A 13,786-nucleotide genomic window follows, 5' to 3' on the forward strand; every position below is an offset into this window, starting at 1 on the left:
GGTTATACTGGGTTATACTGGGACGGGCTGAGGGTGACGGCCCCGAGCCTCGAGGGTTTGTACTGGTTTATACTGGTTTATACTGGTTTATACTGGGATATACTGGTTATACTGGGTTATAATGGTTTATAATGGTTTATAATGGTTATACTGGGTTATACTGGGTTATACTGGGTTATACTGGGACGGGCTGAGGGTGACGGCCCCGAGCCTCGAGGGTTTGTACTGGTTTATACTGGGAGAGACTGGGAGAGACTGGGAGAGACTGGTTATAATGGTTATAATGGTTTATACTGGGTTATACTGGGTTATACTGGGACGGGCTGAGGGTGACGGCCCCCAGTTTGGAAGGTTTATACTGGGATATACTGGGATATACTGGTTATACTGGGTTATACTGGGTTATACTGGGACGGGCTCAGGGTGACGGCCCTGAGCCTCGAGGGTACTGGTTATACTGGTTTATACTGGTTATACTGGGAGAGACTGGGAGAGACTGGTTATAATGGTTATAATGGTTTATACTGGTTTATACTGGGTTATACTGGGACGGGCTGAGGGTGACGGCCCCCAGTTTGGAGGGTTTGTACTGGTTTATACTGGGAGAGACTGGGAGAGACTGGGAGAGACTGGGAGAGACTGGTTTATACTGGGAGAGACTGGGATATACTGGGTTATACTGGGTTATAATGGTTATATGGGTTATACTGGGTTATACTGGGACGGGCTGAGGGTGACGGCCCCCAGTTTGGAAGGTTTATACTGGGTTATACTGGGATATACTGGGATATACTGGGTTATACTGGGTTATACTGGGTTATAATGGTTATACTGGGACAGGCTCAGGGTGACGGCCCCGAGCCTCGAGGGTTGGTACTGGTTTATACTGGTTTATACTGGTTATACTGGGAGAGACTGGTTATAATGGTTATAATGGTTTATACTGGTTTATACTGGGTTATACTGGTTTATACTGGGTTATACTGGGCTATACTGGGTTATACTGGGCTATACTGGGTTATACTGGGTTATACTGGGCTATACTGGGTTATACTGGGCTATACTGGGTTATACTGGGCTATACTGGGTTATACTGGGTTATACTGGGCTATACTGGGCTATACTGGGCTATACTGGGTTATACTGGGCTATACTGGGACGGGCTGAGGGTGACGGCCCCGAGCCTCGAGGGTTTGTACTGGTTTATACTGGGAGAGACTGGGAGAGACTGGTTATAATGGTTTATACTGGGTTATACTGGTTATACTGGGTTATACTGGGACGGGCTGAGGGTGACGGCCCCCAGTTTGGAGGGTACTGGGATATACTGGTTTATACTGGGAGAGACTGGTTATAATGGTTTATACTGGGTTATACTGGGTTATACTGGGACGGGCTGAGGGTGACGGCCCCCAGTTTGGAGGGTACTGGTTTATACTGGGTTATACTGGGTTATACTGGGAGAGACTGGGAGAGACTGGGAGAGACTGGGTTATAATGGTTTATACTGGTTTATACTGGGTTATACTGGGTTATACTGGGTTATACTGGGTTATACTGGGTTATACTGGGACGGGCTGAGGGTGACGGCCCCCAGTCTGGAGGGTACTGGTTTATACTGGGATATACTGGTTTATACTGGGAGAGACTGGGAGAGACTGGTTATACTGGTTAATACTGGGATAATTTTGGGATGATTTTGGGGATTTTGGGGATAATTTTGGGGATAATTTTGGGATAATTTTGGGGATGATTTTGGGGATAATTTTGGGGATGATTTTTGGATAATTTTTAGATAATTTTGGGGGTTTTGGGGATGATTTTGGGGATGATTTTGGGGATAATTTTGGGGGTTTTGGGGATGATTTTGGGGTCACCTGTGGTGCCCCCCAGGTGCGTGGCGGGCGGTGCTGGAGCGGGTGCAGGAGGCTCGAGCCAACGCTCACCTGAGACACCTGAGCTTCGCAGGTGAGAGCCCAGAAAACCCCAAAATCACCCCAAAAAAACCCCAAAATCACCCCAAAAAACCCCAAAATAACCCCAAATTACCCAAAATCACCCCAAAAAAAACCCAAATCCCCCCCAAAAAACCCCAAAATCCCCCCCCAAAAAAACCCCAAAACCCAAAATAACCCCAAAATCACCCCAAAAAAACCCCAAAGACCCAAAAAAATCAGCCCAAGATTTCACTGAAGCCCCCAGACCCAATTTCAGAGCCCCCAGACCCATTTCCCAGCCCCCCAGCCCCATTTTAAACATTCCAGACCCCATTTCACAGCCCCCAGACCCCATTTTACACCCCCAGCCCCCGTTTGGAAGCCCCCAGACCCCATTTGGAAGCCCCCAGTCCCCATTTGGAAGCCCCCAGCCCCATTTTGAAGCCCCCAGCCCCCGTTTGGAAGCCCCCAGACCCCATTTTACACCCCCAGACCCCCTCGAACCGCCATTTTGAAGCCCCCAGACCCCATTTCCCAGCCCCCAGCCCCCATTTGGAAGCCCCCAGCCCCATTTCCTCCCCCCAGGGATGAGTGGGCTGAGGCTGCTGGGCATCCACCATGACGCCGTGGTTTTACAGACCCCCCCAAAACACCCCCAGACCCCCCCAAAACACCCCCAGACCCATTTCACTGCGCCCAGACCCCATTTTGGAGCCCCCAAACCCCATTTCGCAGCCCCCAGACCCATCTTAAAGCCTCCAGACCCCATTTTAAACATTCCAGACCTCATTTCACAGCCCCCAGACCCCCTCGAAGCGCCATTTTACAGCCCCCAGACCCCATTTTGAAGCCCCCAGACCCCGTTTGGAAGCCCCCAGCCCCATTTCCTCCCCCCAGGGATGAGTGGGCTGAGGCTGCTGGGCATCCACCACGACGCCGTGGTTTTACAGACCCCCCCCAAAACACCCCCAGACCCCCCCCAAAACACCCCCAGACCCCCCCAAAACACCCCCAGACCCCCCCCAAACACCCCCAGACCCCCCCAAAACACCCCCAGACCCATTTCACTGCCCCCAGACCCCCCCAAAACACCCCCAGACCCCCCCAAACACCCCCAGACCCCCCCAAAACACCCCCAGACCCCCCCAAAACACCCCCAGACCCCCCCAAAACACCCCCAGACCCCATTTTAAAGCCCCCAGACCCCATTTCGAAGCTCCCAGACCCCATTTTAAAGCCCCCAGACCCCATTTCGAAGCCCCCAGACCCATTTCCCAGCCCCCAGACCCCATTTCCCAGCCCCCAGACCCATTTCCCAGCCCCCAGCCCCCATTTCCCAGCCCCCAGACCCATTTCCCAGCCCCCAGCCCCCATTTTGAAGCCCCCAGACCCCATTTCCTCCCCCCAGGGATGAGTGGGCTGAGGCTGCTGGGCATCCACCACGACGCCGTGGTTTTCCTGCTGGAGCAGCTGCCGGGGGCCGGGAGCTGCTCCCGGTACCGGTTCCGGTACCACCCCCCCCCGCCGGGACCCCCCCCACGCCCCCCCACCCCGGAACCCCTCGGGCTGTGCCCGGGCTGAGCTCTACCTGAGGTGAGCTGGACTGGGAGGGACTGGGAGGGACTGGGAGGGGATTTGGGGGCAGTAGGAGGGACTGGGAGCCACTGGGAGAGAGATTCGGGGGACTGGGAGAGACTGGGATGGACTGGGAGCCACTGGCAGGGAACTGGGAGGGGTTTGGGCGGGGGCTGAGGGGGGATTTGGGGGGACTGGTAGGGGTTTGGGGGGACTGGGATAAACTGGGAGGGGTTTGGGGAGACTGGGAGGGACTGGGAGGGGTTTGGGGGGACTGGGAGGGACTGGGAGGGGTTGGGACAGGATTGAAGGGGACTGGGAGGGGTTTCGAGAGGATTTAGGGGGACTGGGACAGACTGGGAGGGACTGGGACGGGGTTTGGAGCAGACTGGGATGGGCCTGGGGTCTCTGGGCCATACTGGGAGGGGATTGAGGAAGCACTGGGCCATACTGGGAGGGGATTGAGGAAGCACTGGGCCATACTGGGAGGCACTGGGAGGGCTCTAAGCCCCCTCAAGGCGCTCTCCCCCCCTCCCCCGAGCCCTTTTGGGCACAACCCAGGGGCCCTCAGAGATTTGGGGGGGTGGGGGGGGGGGTCACCCATGGGTGGGGGTCCCTCCTAACCCTGCCCCTCCCCCACAGGAAGTGCACCTTCGACATGTTCAGCTTCCTGGCGTCCCAGCACCGCGCCCTCCCCCAGGGACCCCCTCCCCGCGAGGAGGAGGAGGACGAGGTGCAGCTCAAGCCCACCCGGTGAGGCCTCACCCCCCCCCCACCCATGGGTGCCCTTTTCCCACCTCACGAAAGTTTTGGGGAACCCCCACCCCCTCAGGGACTTCCCCCCCAAAGTTTTCCACCTCCCTATAGGAGTCTATGGGTAGACCTGGTGTCCCTTCCATAGAAAAATCTATGGGGTAGACCTGATGTCTTCCAATTCTATCCTATGGGTAGACCTGGTGTCCTCCCATTATATCCTATGGGTAGACCTGGTGTCCCTGCCATTGGTTTCTATGGGTAGACCTGGAATCTCCCCCCATTCAGGTCTATGGGTAGACCTGGTGTCCCTCTGATTCTGGGTAGACCTGGTGTCCCTCCAATGGAACCCTATGGGTAGACCTGGTGTCCATTGGTTTCTATGGGTAGACCTGGTGTCCATTGGTTTCTATGGGTAGACCTGGTGCCCCTGTGATTCTGGGTAGACCTGGTCTCCCTCCCATAAAAATCTATGGGCAGACCTGGTGTCCTTCCACTATATCCTATGGGTAGACCTGGTGTCCCTGCCATTGGTTTCTATGGGTAGACCTGTTGCCCTCCCATTATGCCCTATGGGCAGACTGGTGTCCATTGGTTTCTATGGGCAGACCTGGTGTCCATTGGTCTGTGGGTAGACCTGGTGTCTCTCCCATTATACCCTATGGGTAGACCTGGTGTCTCTCCTATTGAGGTCTATGGGTAGACCTGGTGTCCTTTCTTTGGGTAGACCTGGTGTCCTCCCCATTATACCCTATGGGTAGACCTGGTGTCCATTGGTTTCTATGGGTAGACCTGGTGTTCTTCCATTATACCCTATGGGTAGACCTGGTGTCCATTGGTTTCTATGGGTAGACCTGGTGTTCTTCCATTATACCCTATGGGTAGACCTGGTGCCCCTCTGATTCTGGGTAGACCTGGTGTCCCTCCCATACAAGTCTATGGATAGACCTGGTGTCCTCCCATTATATCCTATGGGTAGACCTGGTGTCCCTCCCATTGGTTTCTATGGGTAGACCTGGTGTCTCTCCCATAGAACTCTATGGGTAGACCTGTTGCCCTCCCATTATGCCCTATGGGTAGACCTGGTGTCCTCCCATTATATCCTGTGGGTAGACCTGGTGTCTTTCCTATTGAGGTCTATGGCTACACCTGGTGTCCCTTCTATTGGTTTCTATGGCTAGACCTGGTGTCCTCCTATTCAGGTCTATGGGTAGACCTGGTGTCCCTCTGATTCTGGGTAGACCTGGTGTCCCTCCCATAGAAATCTATGGGCAGACCTGGTGTCCTTCCACTATATCCTATGGGTAGACCTGGTGCCCATTGGTTTCTATGGTAGACCTGGTGTCTCTTCCATAGTAATCTATGGGTAGACCTGGTGTCTTCCAATTCTATCCTATGGGTAGACCTGGTGTCTGTCAATTTCTGGGTAGACCTGGTGTCCCTCCCATTCAAGTCTATGGGTAGACCTGTTGCCCTCCCATTGGTTTCTATGGGTAGACCTGGTGTCCCTTCCATAGAACTCTATGGGTAGACCTGTTGCCCTCCCATTATACCCTATGGGCAGACCTGGTGTCTGTCAGTTTCTGGGTAGACTTGGTGTCCCTTCCATACAAGTCTATGGGCAGACCTGGTGTCCCTGCCATTGGTTTCTATGGCTAGACCTGGTGTCCCTCCCATAGAAATCTATGGGTAGACCTGGTGTCCTTCCCATTGGTTTCTATGGGTAGACCTGGTGTCTCTCCCATTCAAGTCTATGGGTAGACCTGGTGTCTTTCCTATTGAGGTCTATGGCTACACCTGGTGCCCCTCCATTATATCCTATGGGTAGACCTGGTGTCTGTTGATCTATGGGTAGACCTGGTGCCCCTCCTATTCAAGTCTATGGGTAGACCTGGTGTCTGTCAGTTTCTGGGTAGACCTGGTGTCCTCCCATAGAAATCTATGGGTAGACCTGGTGTCCCTCCCATTGGTTTCTATGGGTAGACCTGGAATCTCCCCCCATTCAGGTCTATGGGTAGACCTGGTGTCCCTCTGATTCTGGGTAGACCTGGTGTCCCTCCCATAGAAATCTATGGGTAGACCTGGTGTCCCTTCCAAAGAAATCTATGGGTAGACCTGTTGCCCTCCCATTATATCCTATGGGTAGACCTGGTGTCTCTCCTATTGCAGTCTATGGGTAGACCTGATGTCCCTCCCATAGTAATCTATGGGTAGACCTGGTGTCCTCCAGTTCTATCCTATGGGTAGACCTGGTGTCCCTTCTATTGGTTTCTATGGCTAGACCTGGTGTCCCTCCTATTCAGGTCTATGGGTAGACCTGGTGCCCCTCTGATTCTGGGTAGACCTGGTGTCCCTCCCATAGAAATCTATGGCTAGACCTGGTGTCCTTCCACTATATCCTATGGGTAGACCTGGTGTCCATTGGTTTCTATGGGTAGGACCTGGTGTCTCTTCCATAGTAATCTATGGGTAGACCTGGTGTCTTCCAATTCTATCCTATGGGTAGACCTGGTGTCTGTCAATTTCTGGGTAGACCTGGTGTCCCTGCCATTGGTTTCTATGGGTAGACCTGGTGTCCCTCCCATTCAAGTCTATGGGTAGACCTGGTGTCCCTCCTATTATGCCCTATGGGTAGACCTGGTGTCCCTGCCATAGAAGTCTATGGGTAGACCTGGTGTCTGTTGGTCTATGGGTAGACCTGGTGTCCCTCCATTATATCCTATGGGTAGACCTGGTGCCCTCCTATTATGCCCTATGGGTAGACCTGGTGTCCCTGCCATAGAAATCTATGGGTAGACCTGGTGTCCCTCCATTATATCCTATGCGTAGACCTGGTGTCCATTGGTCTATGGGTAGGCCTGGTGTCCCTCCCATTCAAGTCTATGGGTAGACCTGGTGTCTTTCCTATTGAGGTCTATGGGTAGACCTGTTGCCCTCCCATTATATCCTATGGGTAGACCTGGTGTCCTCCCATAGAAATCTATGGGTAGACCTGGTGTCCATTGGTTTCTATGGGCAGACCCGGTGTCCATTGGTTTCTATGGGCAGACCTGGTGTCCATTGGTTTCTATGGGCAGACCTGGTGTCCATTGGTTTCTATGGGTAGACCTGGTGTCCCTTCTATTGGTTTCTATGGCTAGACCTGGTGCCCTCCCACTATATCCTATGGGTAGACCTGGTGTCTGTCAATTTCTGGTAGACCTGGTGTCCCTGCCATTGGTTTCTATGGGTAGACCTGGTGTCCCTCCCATTCAAGTCTATGGGTAGACCTGGTGTCCCTCCTATTATGCCCTATGGGTAGACCTGGTGTCCCTGCCATAGAAGTCTATGGGTAGACCTGGTGTCTGTTGGTCTATGGGTAGACCTGGTGTCCCTCCATTATATCCTATGGGTAGACCTGGTGCCCTCCTATTATGCCCTATGGGTAGACCTGGTGTCCCTGCCATAGAAATCTATGGGTAGACCTGGTGTCCCTCCATTATATCCTATGCGTAGACCTGGTGTCCATTGGTCTATGGGTAGGCCTGGTGTCCCTCCCATTCAAGTCTATGGGTAGACCTGGTGTCTTTCCTATTGAGGTCTATGGGTAGACCTGTTGCCCTCCCATTATATCCTATGGGTAGACCTGGTGTCCTCCCATAGAAATCTATGGGTAGACCTGGTGTCCATTGGTTTCTATGGGCAGACCCGGTGTCCATTGGTTTCTATGGGCAGACCTGGTGTCCATTGGTTTCTATGGGCAGACCTGGTGTCCATTGGTTTCTATGGGTAGACCTGGTGTCTCCACACCTGGGCCCTTCTCTGTATTCACAGGTGTCCCCCAAAATAATGGGAAACCCCCTCCCCCCCCAGCACCTTCAGGTGACACCTCCAAACACCTGTGAACCCCGAAATTCCCAACACCTGGGAAGCTCAGAAACCCCTCAGGGACCCCCCAAAATCCATCAGAGACCCCCCCCACCAAAACTACCGACCCCATAGAAGTCAATGGGTACACCTGGTGTCCCCACACCTGGGATTCTCCAGCATCCACAGGTGCCCCCTAAAATATTGGGGTGCCCCCCAGCACCCTTGGGTGACACCTCCAGACACCCCTAAATACTTGGGAACCCAAAAAAAAACCCCTCAGGGACCCCAAAGACTCCCCTAAGGACCCCCTCGAAATCACCCATAGAAATCCATGGGTAGACCTGGTGCCCATCCCACCCTTGAGGATTTTTGGGGTTCCCCAAAATTTTTAGGGTTGGGGGGGGGGTTAGGGGTGGATTTGGGATCCCCACGAAGGATTTTGGGGTGTCCCAGATTTCAGGGTTTTGTGGGGGGAAAGATTTTGGGTTTTTTTTTTGGGGTTATTTGGGATTTTTTGGGGGGGTCCTCCCCCATTTTTGGGGATGTCCTGGCACCCCCCAATGAAGAACGAACCATTGGGGGTGAATTTTGGGGGTGGATTTTGGTGCCTTTGAAGGGGTTTTGAGTTTTTGGGGGGGATTTTGGGGATTTTGGATTTTTTGGGGGGAGGGGGAGGTTTTGGGGTTCCCCAAATTTTTGGGGAGGATCTGAGGGTTGGAATTTTGGGGGTGGAATTTTGGGTTCCTATGGGGGGGGTGTTTTTGGGGGTGGATTTTTTCGGGGATTTTGGGTTTTTTGGGGTTTTGGGGGGGATTTTGGGTTTTTTTGGGGATTTTGGGGTTTCTGGGATTTGGGATTTTTCCGGGGGAGGTTTTGGGGGGTCCCCCCGATTTTGGGGACCCCCTGACGCCCCCCCAGTCGCGCCACCAGCCTGGAGCTGCCCATGGCCATGGCGCTTCCGGCACCTGAAGAGAACGGCCAAGGAGGCAGTGGGGGTCTATCGGTGAGTGGGCTCACCTGGGCACACCTGGGACACACCTGGGCACAGCTGGGACACACCTGGGACACACCTGGGGACACCTGGAGACACCTGGGACACACCTGGGACACACCTGGGGACACCTGGAGACACCTGGGACACACCTGGGCACAGCTGGGGACACCTGGGACACACCTGGGACACACCTGGGGACACCTGGGATACACCTGGGGACACCTGGGACACCTGGGACACACCTGGGCACAGCTGGGGACACCTGGGACACACCTGGGCACAGCTGGGACACAGCTAGGGACACAGCTGGGACACACCTGGGCACACCTGGGACACAGCTAGGGGCACCTGGGCACATCTGGAACACACCTGGAGGCACCTGAGCACACCTGGGGGTACCTGGGACACCTGGGACACACCTGGGGACACCTGGCACACTTGGAACACACCTGGGATACACCTGAGGCACCTGGGCACACCTGGGGGCACATGGGACACAGCTGGGCACACCTGGGGACACCTGGGGGGCACCTGGGGACATTCAGGGGCACCTGGGATAGACGTGGGGACACCTGGAGGGTATTTGGGCACACCTGGACACACCTGGAAGCACCTGGGCACACATGGGGGACATTTGAGCACACCTGGGGCACACCTGGGGTGGATTTTTAGCGGGTTTTGGAGGTTTTTTTAGTGAGATTTTTGCGGGGTTTTCGACATTCCCGGGTGGATTTTTTGGGGGATTTTGGGATTTTTGGGGTTCCCCGGATTTGGGGGTGACCCTGACTCGGGCTGGGGAGAATTTTGGAGTTCCCGGGTTTTGTTTTTTGGGTGAAATTTGGGATTCCTGGGTGGATTTTTGCGGGGTTTTCGACATTCCCGGGCGGATTTTTTGGGGGGATTTTGGGATTTTTGGGGTTCCCCGGATTTTGGGGTGACCCTGACCCCCCCTTTTCCAGCTCAGCCATCCACGGGCTGGGGAGAATTTTGGAGTTCCTGGAGGATTTTGGGGGGTTTTGGATCATTTTGGGATTTTTAGGAGCTCCTGGGTGAATTTTTTTGAGGTTTTGACATTCCCGGGCGGATTTTTTGGGGGATTTTGGGATTTTTGGGGTTCCCCGGATTTGGGGGTGACCCTGACCCCCCCTTTTCCAGCTCGGGCTGGGGAGAATTTTGGAGTTCCTGGAGGTTTTGTTTTTTGGGTGAAATTTGGGATTCCTGGGTGGATTTTTGCGGGGTTTTCGACATTCCCGGGCGGATTTTTTTTGGGATTTTGGGATTTTTGGGTTCCCCGGATTTGGGGGTGACCCTGACCCCCCCTTTTCCAGCTCAGCCATCCACGGGCGGGGCCTGTTCTGCAAGAGGAACATCGAGGCGGGCGAGATGGTGATCGAGTATTCCGGGATCGTCGTGCGCTCCGTGCTCACCGACAAACGGGAGAAATTCTACGACAGCAAGGTGGGCACGGGGAGGGGAGGGGGACCCCGAAATTCGGGGTGGGGGAGATCCCAAAAAATGGCAAAAACAACCCCCAAGAAATGGAAAAGACACCCAAAAAAAATGGTGAAAATACCCCCCAAAAATGGGAAAAAAACCCCTAAAAAATGGCAAAAACAACCCCCAAAAAATGGAAAAGACACCCAAAAAAAATGGCGAAAATACCCCCCAAAAATGGGAAAAAAAACCCCTAAAAAATGGCAAAAACAACCCCCAAAAAATGGAAAAGACACCCAAAAAAAATGGTGAAAATACCCCCCAAAAATGGGAAAAAAACCCCTAAAAAATGGCAAAAACAACCCCCAAAAAATGGAAAAGACACCCAAAAAAAATGGTGAAAATACCCTCCAAAAATGGGAAAAAAAACCCCTAAAAATGGCAAAAACAACCCCCAAAAAATGGAAAAGACACCCAAAAAAAATGGTGAAAATACCCCCCAAAAATGGGAAAAAAACCCCCTAAAAAATGGCAAAAACAACCCCCAAAAAATGGAAAAGATACCCGGAAAAAGTGGAAAAAACAAGCCCAAAAAAATGGAAAAGACACCCCAAAAAAAATGGCAAGGGCACCCCAGAAAGTGGCAAAAACACCCCTAAAAAATGGCAAGGAAACCCAAAAAAATGGAAAATACACCCCAAAAAATGGGAAAGACACCCCCCAAAAAATGGCAAAGAAACCCCCCCAAAAAAAATGGGAAAGACACCCAAAAAAATGGCAAGGGCACCCCAAAAAATGCAAAGAAACCCCAAAAAATGGCAAAAACATGGCGGGAATTGTGAGGAGGAAACGGCGGGAAATCTGAGGGGAAAATGGCGGGAAATGGAGGGGAAAATGGCGGGAAATGGGAGGGGAAAATGGCGGGAAATGGGAGGGGAAAAGTCAAACGTTTGCGATGTCCCCAACCCTTGGCCATGACCCAACCCTTGGCCATGACCCAACCCTTGGCCCCGCCCCCAACCCTTGACCACGCCCCCAACCCTTGACCATGACCCAACCCTTGACCATGACCAACCCTTGGCCATGCCCCCAACCCTTGGCCATGACCCAACCCTTGACCACGCCCCCAACCCTTGGCCACGCCCCAACCCTTGACCACGCCCCCAACCCTTGGCCATGACCCAACCCTTGACCACGCCCCCAACCCTTGGCCATGACCCAACCCTTGACCACGCCCCCAACCCTTGGCCACGCCCCAACCCTTGGCCATGACCCAACCCTTGGCCATGACCCAACCCTTGACCACGCCCCCAACCTTGGCCATGACCCAACCCTTGGCCATGACCCCAACCCTTGGCCATGACCCAACCCTTGACCATGACCCAACCCTTGGCCATGACCCAACCCTTGACCATGCTCCCAACCCTTGACCATGACCCAACCCTTGACCACGCCCCCAACCCTTGGCCATGACCCAACCCTTGACCACGCCCCCAACCCTTGGCCACGACCCAACCCTTGGCCATGACCCAACCCTTGGCCATGACCCAACCCTTGACCACGCTCCCAACCCTTGACCATGACCCAACCCTTGACCACGCCCCCAACCCTTGGCCATGACCCAACCCTTGACCATGACCCAACCCTTGACCACGCCCCCAACCCTTGACCACGCCCCCAACCCTTGGCCACGCCCCCAACCCTTGCCATGACCCAACCCTTGACCACGCTCCCAACCCTTGACCATGACCCCAAGCCTTGACCATGACCCAACCCTTGACCATGTCCCCAACTCTTGGCCATGACCCCAACCCTTGACCACGCCCCCAACCCTTGGCCACGCCCCCAACCCTTGACTGTCCCCAACCCTTGGCCACGCCCCCCACCCCCCCGCTGCCGCCCCGCACCGTGACGGCGCCGCCGTCCCCGCAGGGCATCGGCTGCTACATGTTCCGCATCGACGAGGCCGAGGTGGTGGACGCCACCATGCACGGCAGCGCCGCGCGCTTCATCAACCACTCGTGCGAGCCCAACTGCTACTCGCGCGTCATCCACGTCGAGGGCCACAAGCGCATCGTCATCTTCGCCCTGCGCCGCATCCTGCGCGGCGAGGAGCTCACCTACGACTACAAGTTCCCCATCGAGGAGCCGGCGGCCAAGCTGCCCTGCAACTGCGGCGCCCGGCGCTGCCGGCGCTTCCTCAACTGAGCCGGGGGGGGTCCCCGGGGGTGGCCTGGAGGTCCTCGGGGGTGCCTGGGGGTCCCTGGAGGTCCCTGGGGGTCCCTGGAGGTCCCTGGAGGTGCCTGGGGCTCCCCGGGGTCCCTGGGGGTCCCTGGAGGTCCCCGGGGGTCCCTGGAGGTCCCTGGGGGTGCCCGGAGGTCCCTGGAGGTCCCTGGAGGTCCCTGGGGGTCCCTGGGGTCCCCGGGGGTCCCCGGGGGTCCCTGGGGTGCCTGGGGGTCCCTGGGGGTCCCCGGGGGTCCCCGGGGTCCCTGGGGGTGGCGGGATGGGCGTGCGGGAGGATGGAGAGGAGCTGGAGGTGGTTTTGGGGGTGCTGGGAGGGGTTGGAGGAGGTTGTGGGGCTGGTTCAGGCCAACTGAGAGTTGTGGTGGCCAACCAAGAGTCAATGGGGTCAACCAAGAGTCGTGGTGGCCAACCGAGAGTCCTGGTGGTCAACCAAGAGTCATTGGGGTCAACCAAGAGTCCTTGGGATCAGTCAAGAGTCGTGGTGGCCAACCAAGAGTTTTGGTGGTCAACCAAGGATCATGGAGATCAACCAAGAGTCATTGGGATCAACCAAATATCATGGTGGCAACCGAGAGTTGTGCTGGTCAACCAGGAGTCCTGGTGGTCAACCAAGAGTTTTGGTGGTCAACCAAGAGTCATTGGGGTCAACCAAGAGTCCTGGTGGCCAACCAAGAGTTTGGTGGTCAACCAAAAATCATGGAGGTCAACCAAGAATCATGGAGATCAACCAAGAGTTTTGGTGGCCAACCAAGGATCATGGTGGCCAACCAAGAGTCCTGGAGATCAACCCAAAGTCAATGGGATCAACCAACAATCATGTGATCAACCAAGAGTTGTGGTGGCCAACCAAGATCATGGTGGCAACCAAGAATCATGTGATCAACCAAGAGTCCTGGTGGCCAACCAAAAGTCCTTGGATAAGTCAAGATTTGTGGTGGCCAACCAAGAGTTTTGGTGGTCAACCGAGAGTCGTTGGGGTCAACCAACAATCATGAAGGTC

The 13,786-nt window shown here is 54.8% G+C and overlaps 1 protein-coding gene across 1 annotated transcript in view; it reads left to right on the top strand.

Moving 5' to 3' along the window:
- The window catches only part of LOC148219472 (histone-lysine N-methyltransferase 2B-like), a gene marked incomplete at its 5' end in the record, with an annotated part of 34,675 nt that extends 21,913 nt beyond the window's left edge, over positions 1–12,762 (top strand). Inside the window, 8 exon segments of the mRNA XM_088157563.1 lie at positions 1,894–1,968; positions 3,346–3,467; positions 3,469–3,530; positions 4,155–4,265; positions 9,033–9,066; positions 9,068–9,117; positions 10,437–10,566; positions 12,475–12,762. Of these exon segments, the coding sequence (XP_088013689.1) occupies positions 1,894–1,968; positions 3,346–3,467; positions 3,469–3,530; positions 4,155–4,265; positions 9,033–9,066; positions 9,068–9,117; positions 10,437–10,566; positions 12,475–12,750 (860 nt within the window).
- Positions 12,763–13,786: the final 1,024 nt, after the last annotated feature.

This window comes from Sturnus vulgaris, unplaced genomic scaffold (assembly GCF_052056855.1).
Source record: "Sturnus vulgaris isolate bStuVul1 unplaced genomic scaffold, bStuVul1.hap1 Scaffold_1057, whole genome shotgun sequence".
NCBI lineage: Eukaryota > Metazoa > Chordata > Aves > Passeriformes > Sturnidae > Sturnus > Sturnus vulgaris.